Genomic DNA, 13,409 nt, shown 5'->3' on the forward strand with positions numbered 1-13,409 from the left:
CTTTGATGTACTATAGTACTGAATGATTGTATTAATTTACCATGGTATTTGCATGATACTTCAAGAGACTTTAAGGAATGCCATGGAATTAACGTTCAAAAAACATATAAAAAAAATAAGCAGTTAAACAATTTTGTTTCAAAATAACAAATAATAAAATGCATAACTAATTAATAATTAATAATAATAAGATTAATAATAAACACTTTTGTCCACAAAATCAAAGTCAGGTGGTGAAACCAACATGTAGGTAGCAAAAAAAAAAAAAAAAAGAAAAAAAAATAGAGGAGCACTTTAGACGCTCATGACTGTCTAAGAAGTTTAAAATATATATAATTATTTTGTCATATCATCAAATATTAATATTTTGACATTTTGTTCAGGTCATATGGAGCAACCCTGAGACAACATCTTGTTATTCTTGACTTTTGAAAATTCTTGAAAATCTTCTGATATTTGTAAAAAACCAACAACGTATTTTTAACTTTTATATTGCCCCCAGGATGTGATTTTCAGGGGCGTTTTTTTGCCTTTATGAGGGCATATTTTTTTTCTAACCATTTAAAACATAAACTGTCTCATCATTTTAAGTATTGAGAATTTATTTCCTCTTACCGTAAGAAAAAGATCAACATTTATTCATATTTTGTGCCATAATATGTATAACAGTCTATAATACAATATATTAAGAACTATATAATATGCTACAAATAAAAAACTGGCCATTTTGTGCCTCCACATTTAGCATTTTGGTGGCATCTTTCCCCCGAGCCCCCCTACATTTCTGACCATGGTTTACTTGATAGTTACACCACATGACATTGATAATAATAATTAGGCTATATAATAAATTAATAATAATAACCACTTGCTTGATCTGAACAAAATAGATGTCATTTTAAAGTTTGGAATCTGGACTTTACAGTGCATATACAGTTGAAGTCAGAGGTTTACATACACCTTAGCCAAATACATTTAAACTCAGTTTTTCACAATTCCTGACATTTAATCGTAGAAAACATTCCCTGTCTTAGGTCAGTTAGGATCACTAATTTATTTTAAGAATGTGAAATATCAGAATAATAGTAGAGAGAATGATTTATTTCAGCTTTTATTTCTTTCATCACATTCCCAGTGGGTCAGAAGTTTACATACACTTTGTTAGTATTTGGTAGCATTGCCTTTAAATTGTTTAACTTGGGTCAAATGTTTTGGGTATCCTTCCACAAGCGTCTCACAATAAGTTGCTGGAATTTTGGCCCATTCCTCCAGACAGAACTGGTGTAACTGAGTCAGGTTTGTAGACCTCCTTGCTCACACACGCTTTTTCAGTTCTGCCCACAAATTTTCTATCGGATTGAGGTCAGGGCTTTGTGATGGCCACTCCAATACCTTGAATTTGTTGTCCTTAAGCCATTTTGCCACACCTTTGGAGGTATGCTTGGGGTTATTGTCCATTTACCCATTTGTGACCGAGCTTTAACTTCCTGGCCGATGTCTTGAGATGTTGCTTCAATATATCCACATCATTTTCCTTCCTCATGATGCCATCTATTTTGTGCAGTGCACCAGTCCCTCCTGCAGCAAAGCACCCCCACAATATGATGCTGCCACTCCCATGCTTCACGGTTGGGATGGTGTTCTTCGGCTTGCAAGCCTCACCCTTTTTCCTCCAAACATAACGATGGTCATTATGGCCAAACAGTTCAATTTTTGTTTCATTAGACCAGAGGACATTTCTCCAAAAAGTAAGATCTTTGTCCCCATGTGCACTTGCAAACTGTATTCTGGGTTTTTTATGGCAGTTTTGGAGCAGTGGCTTCTTCCTTGCTGAGCAGCCTTTCAGATTATGTCTATATAGAACTCGTTTTACTGTGGATATAGATACTCGTCTATCTGTTTCCTCCAGCATCTTCACAAGGTCCTTTGCTGTTGTTCTGGGATTGATTTGCACTTTTCGCACCAAACTACGTTCATCTCTGTGAGACAGAATGCGTCTCCTTCCTGAGCGGTATGATGGCTGCGTGATCCCATGGTGTTTAAACTTGTGTACTATTGTTTGTACAGATGAACGCGATACCTTCAGGCGTTTGGAAATTGCTCCCAAGGATGAACCAGATTTGTGGAGGTCCACAATTTGTTTTCTGAGGTCTTGGCTGATTTCTTTTGATTTTCCATGATTTCAAGCAAAGAGGCACTGAGTTTGAAGGTAGGCCTTAAAATACATCAACAGGTACACCTCCAATTGACTCCAATTAGCTAATTAGCCTATCAAAAGCTAATTGGCTAATTGCCTAAAGGCTTAACATCATTTTCTGGAATTTTCCAAGCTGCTTAAAGGCACAGTTAACTTAGTGTATGTAAACTTCTGACCCACTGGAATTGTGATATAGTCAGTTAAAAGTGAAACATTCTGTCTGTAAACAATTGTTGGACAAATTACTCGTGTCATGCACAAAGTAGATGTCCTAAACGACTTGCCAAAACTATAGTTTGCTAATAAAATCTGTGGAGTGGTTAAAACATTAGTTTTAATGACTTCAACCTAAGTGAATGTAAATGTCTGACTTCAACTGTATATATATATATATATATATATATATATATATACACACACACATATACAATGTGCAGTGAGTTAAAGATTTAAAGCATTCTCATTGTGTTTAACCAGATCATCTGGTTACTGTAATCTGGTCAACAGTGGTGAGCTCATGGGTGCTGGGTGTGAACCTCTCCAAAATATACAGAGTAAATAAAAACACATGGAAACAAAGCTCTCAATGTGAAGACAAAATGTTCCAACTCATATATGTCTTATCCTTGCATAAAAGTACCATGCTATTATAATAATATTATATATAAATATAATACAAGTATGTATAATCAAATAATTCTCACCTTTATGCCCTGCTGTTGAGTGGTTAAAGTCAACTTGGACTCATCCAGTAGCAGAACCTCACAGTAAAACTCCTCTTGAACCGAACAGAAACAACTCATTTTGACCCAAATACAAGATCCACAATAATTCCAGAGTTCTGATCCAACCCGAACCGCTTATAGTAACATTTCCTCATTCATAATATTACAGTCCATCATAAAGTGACGTCAGTGTCCTCCTTTGTTACAAATGTTACATGTTCTGTGATCTTCTGCACGCACCTGACTATCCAAGTGTCCCATATATGAACTCATATGATGAATAAACTCTGTTTATTCAGGCCGAAGTGAATCCCGAAGCTTCACAATGGTTTGTGAAGTGTAGATGACGGTGACTCGTGATGACTGGCTGAATTCATCTCAGGATGTTCGAGTGTCCCATCAAATTCTCCTGATTCTTCTGAATGTGTCTCACTCATGCTGTGTGTTGCCAAGCAGCCTAAAAGACTCTCCCACGAGCGATTGTTCATGTGTGTGACTCCTCCCTCAACACACACACACACACACACACACACACACACACACACACACACACACACACACACACATATACACACACACACACGAGCAGGACAGTTCTGCCACCTGTTGGAAACTGAGCGCAGTCTTTCATCTTTTATTTTTTGCACGAATAATAATAATAATAATAATAATAATAATAATAATAATAATAGCGTAATAAAGACAGCTTTCTGTGCCCCTGATGTTGTTGTTCGATTATTACTTTGATAACAATTTATTTTATTTCTTAATTATAATGTATTTATTTTCATATCTATCTATTTATTTTTATTTTTGTGTAATTTGGACACTACCGTCATGACACACACACACACACACACACGCACACGCACACACACACACACACACGCACACACACACACACACACACACACACACACACACATATATATTATATTACCATGTTTTAAGTACCTTGCTTGAAATACCACTAAAATACCATGGTAAATAAATGTCTACATTGTTTTATTTGTTTCTTAAAAACGAAATCATATTTATTTATTTATTTATTTGTATATCTCCTCGCACATTTAGCACTTATATATTTATTTATGCACAAATATATGTATTTATTTGCTTATTTATATATGTATTTGTTTGTTTATTTATTTATTTATTATTTTTGCAGGTTTTGTCCTCCGTAAATTCGGACACCATCAGGATAAAACCGTGTTTTTCTTTAAAGTGCGTCGAAATACCACATTTTACCATGGCATGTGAATATGGAAATCGTTTTATTTGTTTATTAAAAGTGAATAATATTTATTTAGGTATTTTTATTTCTGTCTAACGCAATTTGAGCTGTATGGAAAATGTGTATGGAAATTCCCTGAGGAAAAAAAAAAGTACCATAATTTCGTCACAATATCATAGTTACTACAGTTATTGTTACGTCTGTAAAACCATTATAAATCAATATAAGATTTTCTTGAAAACATTTGATCATTTAGTCATTTTTTGTGTTAGAGTTACCACAGATTTATAAATACATGTTTCAAAAACTCATAAAAATATTATGATTAAAATAATTAAATTATTACAATTTAATCGGAATATGATTATAAAATAATAAATAAAATGTATAACGTTTTTATTAGAATAAACAATAATAAAAGCTTTTCCTTTTCCCGTCGCATGGTGGCGTGTTGAGCTCACATCTCACCGCGCATGCGCACAGCCTGACTCCTCTAACAACATGGCGAAGCGTCGCAGGCACAGGAGCTGCTGCTGAGCAAATCACACTAAAGAAGGCAAAGTTTTAAACAAACTCATGATTTAATTAGCAAACAGACTAATATCTGTTAGTAGCGTTCAAACATCATGGTTCCATGGGATTTAACCGGCCAAGGGCGTTAAAATCAAGTTATATCGTGGAAGGGGACGAATGTTTGTGCAGGTAACACTTTAAACAGCTTAAATAATGTTTATAGAAAACACACAATAATAAGCATAAATATCTGTTAATAACAGTCAAGTGACACTGTAAAGCTGTGTACTATAAAAAGAAGTGGTACTTTCCAAAGTCGAGCTGAAGTGTCTATTTTTAAGTGATGAGATCTACTGTAGCTTCTCTATTTTTATTTACTTTATTTTATTTTTATTGTGTATTTTTGCTGCTCTTCAATGTTTTACTGTTTGAACAGTACTGTTTTAACACTGCAATTTAGAGTAAACAAAGTTTACTATACTAAATTCTAGAGGTAGTCTGATATATCGGTTTTACCGATTAATCGGTGCCGATAGTTGCTTTTTTACACTATCGGTTATCGGCAAAAGTATATGCCGATAGTTTCCGATAGTTAATTTTTTTATTCCTCATTTCTTTATTCCTCAACAGTAAACCTCATCTGGTGAAATTATAAATATATGTGAATATATATATATATATATATATATATATATATATATATATATATATATACACACACACACACACACACACACACATATCTGGTGAATGTATAATTTGTTAAATACTTGCATATGGATCTTTGTAATGGAGCAAGTTTCTATAATTTTCAAAATAAAACACCCCAGTGTATATCGGGCTTGTTTATAGTTAAAAGTCCCACATTTTGCACCAAATCTGAATTTTTCTGGTTATTATTGGAGTTTTGGTTGCACAATAAAATGCTTTTGGGATTTTGTTCATTTTGGACTCTTGTAGCCTCAATGTCTGTGCTCATCATAGTAAGGAAAGACTATGAAATCACTGATCATTCTATAAATCGATTAAAAAATTCAATCAGCCGATTAATCGGTTATCAGCCTTTTCCACCACCTTAGTTATCGGTATTGGCAAAATCCACTATCGGTCGACCTCTACTAAATTCTACTCTTAATGTAATGTTATTAATTGTATCTACTAGGCCTATATTTACTATTGCTCAAATAATTGTACTTTGCTATACTTAACTGTACCATACTTTAACTCTTCTTCTTCTTCTACAGAAAAGTGCTGTAGTTTTTACCCCTCCTCCTAAAGGATAAGTAATGTTTTGGTTTAACAGAGCTGTTAAAAATGGTTTGTCATTGTTTCAGCTGTTGTTGTCATGTGTGTAGCACTTTTTCTGGAGTCGTTACGATCTCGTGTGAGAAAACAGAGTGAAATTCTACTTAAATTACGAGAAAACATATAGTTTCAACTTTTGTCTCTAGTAATAATAATGGCTGTCTGGATGGTCTAAAATGCCCATAACTGGTGTTATTATGTTTATTTTCCTTCAGGAAATTACTTGACTAGTAAGAGGCTTGTACAGTTTTGGATCAAGTGCTTCTTTTGGTTTTATTTCACTTTGTTACACCTGTGGTGTTCCCAGTCAAGTCCTCGGACATGTACACACACATACACACACCCACACACAAACAATGTGTTGAGCGCCCTTTTGTGTACTTTTGTGTACTTTTCATGGATACTCTTTGAGGAATATTTCAAGATCTGCTTATCATGTTGTGTTTGGGCTCGTTTGAATCGGGATAGTCAGCTGTAAGTTATGATATGTCATTGTCTATGTTATATGTATGTTTCAGGAAGTAATTAGGAAAAATGTGACAAAAGCTGCTGCTGTTAATTATATTTATATGTGTCAGTGGAATTTCATACACTAAAACTCACTGCAGTTTGGCCTTTGAGTGAAACAAATTTGCTCATTGCATTCTACTAATTGAGACCTTTCCAACGATATATAATACATGGCTATCTCCTCTTTTTATGGTTTTACCATCTCTGAATATAATTGTTGTGATAATTAATTTGCAAATGATGAGGACGATACAGCTCTTATTTGTCAGCAAATTAAAAAGCATTATTTAAGAATTGCTAGGATCAGCTACAGTTGAAGTCAGAAGTTTACATACACGTAGGTTGAAGTCATTAAAACTAATTTATTTAACCACTCCACAGATTTTATATTAGCAAACTATAGTTTTGACAAGTCGTTCAGGACATCTACTTTGTGTATGACATGAGTAATTTTTCCAACAATTGTTTACAGACAGATTGTTTCACTTTTAATTGGGTCAGAAGTTTACATACACTAAGTTAACTGTGCCTTTAAACAGCTTGGAAAATTCCAGAATATTATGTCAAGCCTTTAGACAATTAGCCAATTAGCTTCTGCTAGGAGGTGTACTGAATTGGAGGTGTACCTGTGGATGTATTTTAAGGCCTACCTTCGAACTCAGCGCCTCTTTCCTTGATATCATGGGAAAATCAAAACAAATGTACAAACAATAGTATGCAAGTATAAACACCATGGGACCACGCAGCCATCATACCGCTCAGGAAGGAGACACATTCTGTCTCTTAGAGATGAACGTAGTTTGGTGCAAAAAGTGCAAATCAATCCCAGAACAACAGCAAAGGACCTTGTGAAGATGCTGGAGGAAACTGGTAGATAAGTATCTATATCCACAGTAAAACGAGTCCTATATTGACATAATCTGAAAGGCTGCTCAGCAAGGAAGAAGCCACTGCTCCAAAACCGCCATAAAAAAGCCAGAATACAGTTTGCAAGTGCACATGGGGACAAAGATCTGTTTTGAAACTGAACTGTTGTCTATAATGACCATCGTTATGTTTAGAGGAAAAAGGGTGAGGCTTGCAAGCCGAAGAACACCATCCCAACCATGAAGCATGGGGGTGGCAGCATCATGTTGTGGGGGTGATTTGCTGCAGGAGGGACTGGTGCACTTCACAAAATAGATGGCATCATGAGGAAGGAAAATTATGTGGATATATTGAAGCAACATCTCAAGACATCAGCCAGGAAGTTAAATGGGGTCTTCCAAATGGACAATGACCCCAAGCATACCTCCAAAGTTGTGGCAAAATGGCTTAAGGACAACTAAGTCAAGGTATTGGAGTGGCCATCACAAAGCCCTGACCTCAATCCAATAGAAAATTTGTGGGCAGAACTGAAAAAGCGTGTGTGAGCAAGGAGGCCTACAAACCTGATTCAGTTACACCAGTTCTGTCTGGAGGAATGGCACAAAATTCCAGCAACTTATTGTGAGAAGCTTGTGGAAGGATACCCAAAACATTTGACCCAAGTTAAACAATTTAAAGGCAATGCTACCAAATACTAACAAAGTGTATGTAAACTTCTGACCCACTGGGAATGTGATGAAAGAAATAAAAGCTGAAATAAATCATTCTCTCTACTATTATTCTGACATTTCACATTCTTAAAATAAAGTAGTGATCCTAACTGACCTAAGACTGGGAATGTTTTCTATGATTAAATGTCAGGAATTGTGAAAAACTGAGTTTAAATGTATTTGGCTGAGATGTATGTAAACTTCTGACTTCAACTGTATATGCACTGTAAAGTCCAGATTCCAAACTTTAAAATTACACCTATTTTGTTCAGATCAAGCAAGTGGTTATTATTATTATAAATGTATTAATTAGTTAGCCTAACTATTATTATTATTATTATTTTCTTTGTTTGCCGCAGGGAGTGCCCTCCACTGGCCCGGTATAAACTAATTTCAATTAATCCTTCGATCAATAAAATTTTTTTTTTTTTTTAAATGTGTTCAAAAAATGATTTTTAAAAAAAGAAGTTGTTAAAAAGATCTAATGCAATATCTTGTGATAATAAATGCAGTATGAGAGATTTATAAACATTGAGTGGAACGGTCATTTTTGACCAAGGACACAAAATGTGTTAGCACAAAGTGAACACAACACAAGGGTAAAATAACATCTAGATTAAAAAATGACAGAAACATATGTGCTCACACATAGAAACATACATTCCAAGTTTTTTGTCCTTTTTAGGTGAACAATTCCTTTAACAGCATCATGAATCCATAACTGATGCATTGAGTTGTAACAGAAAGATTTAGAGGAAAGAAGTTTAATTTTTGCCCACAGCAGGCAACGGCACAAAGAAAATCAAATTGCAATATCCGTGTAGTGTTTTTACCTGTTGAATATTTAAAGTTGAATGAGTACTCGATTAATCGATTAATCGATTACTCATGCACATCCCTAATTTCCACTTTGGTCTCCAGTCTTGTTCGGCTTCCGTGAATGAGAAAGACATACTAAACTTGTTGGTTTCATCTTAAATTGTATTTGAATTGTCTCTGTGAAGGGCTCAGATCAGATTTTGAACTTGAAATAGTTTAAATCTCGCTCTGAACAGGAGTTGCCAAGTTGCAATTTAGCCTAGGTTTTATTTTAACATTCCCTGTATTCTTGCTGTGGGTTAAATGTATAAAGTTAGGTCATTCATTTTTTTTTCCATGCACACACCCATTTTTGAAGAAAGGACTTTTGAGTCACAAACCTCATATTAATGTTTAACATCTAGTTGAGCTGAAGTGAGTAAGTGAGAGTAACGTTCAGTGAGCTATGCAGGGAGTATTGAAAGTCAGGCCTCTTTGGTGTTCATTTGTGTTTTGTGCATGGTTGATTTCAAAATTTGTTATCAAATCTTTGGTGACACTCTCTTATAGCTTGATATAAAGTCTTGTCATCCTTGTATTTCTAAAACATAATCAAATTGATTAAGGAGTTGTGCATTTTGCATGAACACCAATGACATCATGAACTTATAACTGAAACCGAATTATTGCAACAATTAGCCTAACTGTTGGACTGCACTGTTCATACTCAAAATATTTCTATAAATACATTTATACCCTACATGGTAAACAATTGGTGTAAGCCTGAAATAAACTCAGGATTTTATAAGGAAGAATATCATTGATTGAGGTGCCTTTCCCCTTCTTTTCTGGAATGTTTTCCCACACAAGATAAAATAAGTGAGGACAGTTTCCATTGAATGGCACATCAAGAGAGGACTGACTAACAAGGGTCTCTGCCAGTGTCCATTTTTAAGCTCTCAAGAACCAAAACCTCATTTGCATGAAAACACTTCCAGCGGATATAAAGAACCGACCTCCCCCTTCTGTTATCTATTCACTTTCTCAGTTTGAGAATGCAAATCTCAAACACTTATACAGTAGAGTGCAATTTATTATTCTTAAAGGTTTATTCAGTAACTCGTCAGACTTTAATTGAAATTATAAAGTTGTACAGTAGCAGTAAATACACTATGATGAACGTTTACAGCCTCTGGGAATAAATAGTAAAGTATGTAGGGCTTTACTGGTTGTTTAGATCAGTGTTACTATCAGAAATAATAATTATTTCTGTAGTTATTAATTCATATTTAAATTAATCAATTGAATCTAACTCATTAAAACCTCATATGGGACTCCAGTAAATGTAGTGTGTTATGTTTAGGAGCAAGTTTGGTTATTAGCAATAATTAATAATTATCAAAGATAATTATTAAAATCAATAGAACATTGATGAGAATCAATGTTAGCTTTTTAAAATCCTTTAAATCAACAATTATCAAAGATAAGCGTTAATTGTTAACATCGATGAAACATTAATTAAAATTAACACTAGCTTATTGATCATTCAAATTCAATCATCAAAGATAATTATCAATTATCAAAAATCAATAGAATATTAATAAGGATTAACATTGACGGGGCACCACCCTGGAATTAGGGACTAATAACCAAATAGTAAAACAGACTCAATATTAGATTGTTTTCTTAGGAAAATTGACATCCGAAGAATATCGATTTTCGGAAAAAAAACAAAACAATGAACGAAGGTTTGAATCCGAGCACTGACATCCCGTCAGCATGACACAGGCGTATGCAAAACAAACCAAAACACTTCTCTTTGTAATATAAACAAAGTTTATTTATGCAGTAATATCAATTAATAATTAATACAATGCAGTCAATAAACATCCGACTCACTAAACTAAACTAAACAGTGATATGATTAGATATGGAAATAAAATAATCCTATAACACATAAGGTGTGTGTGTGTGTGATTAGTAAGAGAGAGAGAGAGAGATGATTAAGTGACAGCCCTAAAGCCGATTTCGCGATAGTGGGAGAGAAAGCAGCTGTGTTTATCACTCAGAGACGTGGTGGATGGCTCGTAAAAGTCCCGTGTTATTTGACTCTTTAATGGATGAACTCAGTTGCTGTCTCACCCGCGATGGCGAAAACAGTCCAATTTGGTTGGACCACAATACAGCAAAACAAATTCGTGATAATTAATACCCTGAGTATTAATAATGAGCGGACATGGCGGTCCGTAAACTGTACAAGCAAAAACCTTGAAACACAAGAATAACACACTATAATATTCTATCTCTGCCCAGACGTAAACCTCTTACTTGAATCGCATGAGGACACAGGTAGAATGTGTTTTCCTCCGTCCTTTAACTCTGACCCGGTTCCTTGAGGCTCGTGTGATGACGGGAGGCCGTTTCCTCGCTCTGTCGGCGGGCACGGCTGTTGATTCTCGGCGGGCTGGCTAGAACTCAGAAATGTCGACTTGATTGAAGATGGAAGAGAAATCTTTAATCTCTTCACTTCTGTAGGCAAACGGATGAAGATGCGAATTGCTCGGCGGTCTCCTTCGGATCCGTTAGAGTGTTCGGTTGAACACAGAGTAATCTCAACTCGTCCAGCGAGATGGAGATTGTATGGCTACAGTTTCAAGTCGGACGTTACTTCCTTGTGCCACAAGGTTGCACCTGAGAGCAGCAAAGAGCTGCGTCTTCACACTGCAAACAAAGTCGCTGGAAGCAACGTTCTGGAAGCATTTCAGAGGTATTTCAACTCCTGATGATGTCATGTTTGAGGGACGTTCTGTTGTGTGCCTCATCCAATAGGAGTTGAGAGTTCGATCCTTTAGTGAGCAAGGCTTCATGGATTTGTAGTCCGTTTTGGACTCCCTTTGTTTGATTTTGGCGCGATTTTTATCAGTAAGATTTACGACTTGGAAGGTGGGGGCTTGAGTTAGGTTTTTGCGACTGTATTAGACCTGCCTTTGTCTTCTATCTGAATACATGAGGCCCAACAAGTATAATGTGATTTTTGTTATGACAGAGATCGTTGCACTTTGTTTTTTGTAGTGCACTGTACAAAAACAAATTATTTAATATATTTAAATTGGATATTGTTTTACATGCAATGCAGCGAGACTAGTTGCACTTGGAATACGCTGAACATTTTAGCAATCTCGAAACTGAAATAAACCATCTAAGTGTGCTTATCTGAGAGTAGGAATACTTTTTCATATATGGCTGCTTTTTATTTCGAAAGAAGAACATAAAGACAGTTTTCTGGTCATATCATTGTTTTGCTGGCAATTAGTCATTGTATATTTGAGCATGTATATTTCTGCAAGAATTGTGTAGTTGTGCATCTTGCATAGTAAACTTTGAAATAATCCTTTGCTGTAGCATTCTTCATTTGTGTGGCAGTTTGCATTAATACATCTGCTAAATTCATTTAAATGTAAAACGGTTAGGGATGCACCGATATTAATCGGCCAATTATTGACTAAATTAAAATTAGATTGGATTAGAGGCAAAAAACTAGCAAAATATATGCGTTTTCAAATGAAAATGTAATAGTGTGGTCGTAGACTATATTCCATAACAGAGATCTTGATAGTCAGTTTTAAATGAGGCATTTAATGAATCCAAATTTTTGTTCTGTTTTTGTTTTTTCATGTCAAATGACATCATTTATAGATGAGGTTAGTGACATTTTTTGGTCAGATTTTGGATGCATCTGTCAGTTTGTTTATCCATCGTAACTTTGGTTTAATGCATTGAACATGTATCAGCTGTATGGTCCGCTGTGGACCACAACAGTATTTGGGCTGCCGCATTGATCCGTTTATTCCACGCTGGGTTGCGTAACCTCCAGGCATTATGACCCATCTAAGCATCTCTGGGGCCACCACCACTTTCCCCCCTGACAGCTTTAAAACCCATTCAAGGTATGCAGCTGTACTGTGGGGCACATTTCTGGCCAGTCACCATCAGCCACTGCACCAACACCAGCAGTCTGGGCTGGCTGCCTTGTGATTGGCTGTGCCCTCGCCCATGTGACCCAGTGCTGGCTGGATGCTCTCCGGCAACTGACACACTTGACGGGTTGCTGGGATGGAGGCTGTCACTGGTGCAGAATGGGGTAAGTCTCTGTTTAACGCCCCTGATCGCCCTCCAAACATACAGACGTGCTGTTTTATATTCGTTCTATTCACAAGCAGCTCACGGGAAGAAATAATAGCGTGTTAGTGTGGAATTGCAAGGCGGTGTCGAAAAGCCTTTTGTTTTGATGGCTTCTTATAGAGAGGGTGTGGGGGATGTGCAAGAATTGTGATTTGAGTTTATCACTGGGATGCTGCAAATGCAGAAGCTAAAAAGCCTCTTTTGTGCTGCATGACGACAGATGCGAAAGCATACCGATTATTTATAGCAATTCAAGGCAGTGGACACGGATTCCACAGTAAATGTAAGCTGTAATTGCCCTGTCAAAATGGAGGGGCTATTGCAAGAGAGGGGCTTTTTTCTTTTTTAGCCAATGTGCCGGTGATGCA

General features: G+C 35.9%; 2 protein-coding genes across 3 annotated transcripts in view; one reads left to right on the forward strand and one right to left on the reverse strand.

Annotated features, from left to right (window-relative positions):
• Window positions 1-3,358, reverse strand: part of LOC127433070 (band 4.1-like protein 4) — a 62,269-nt gene extending 58,911 nt beyond the window's left edge. Inside the window, exon 1 of the mRNA XM_051684715.1 lies at window positions 2,902-3,358. Within this exon, the coding sequence (XP_051540675.1) occupies window positions 2,902-3,000 (99 nt within the window). The 5' untranslated portion in view covers window positions 3,001-3,358. The remainder of the gene's footprint in view (window positions 1-2,901) is intronic.
• Window positions 3,359-4,665: 1,307 nt separating this feature from the next.
• The window catches only part of LOC127433058 (adenomatous polyposis coli protein-like), a 55,362-nt gene continuing 46,618 nt past the window's right edge, over window positions 4,666-13,409 (forward strand). The window contains exon 1 of one of the 2 annotated variants that reach the window (XM_051684689.1): window positions 4,666-4,858. The gene's annotated coding sequence lies outside the window, so the exon portion shown is untranslated. Of the gene's footprint in view, window positions 4,859-12,939; window positions 13,001-13,409 lie in introns of those variants that run through there. The other variant, XM_051684690.1, reaches the window with a different exon arrangement.

This window comes from Myxocyprinus asiaticus, chromosome 42 (genome assembly GCF_019703515.2).
Source record: "Myxocyprinus asiaticus isolate MX2 ecotype Aquarium Trade chromosome 42, UBuf_Myxa_2, whole genome shotgun sequence".
NCBI lineage: Eukaryota > Metazoa > Chordata > Actinopteri > Cypriniformes > Catostomidae > Myxocyprinus > Myxocyprinus asiaticus.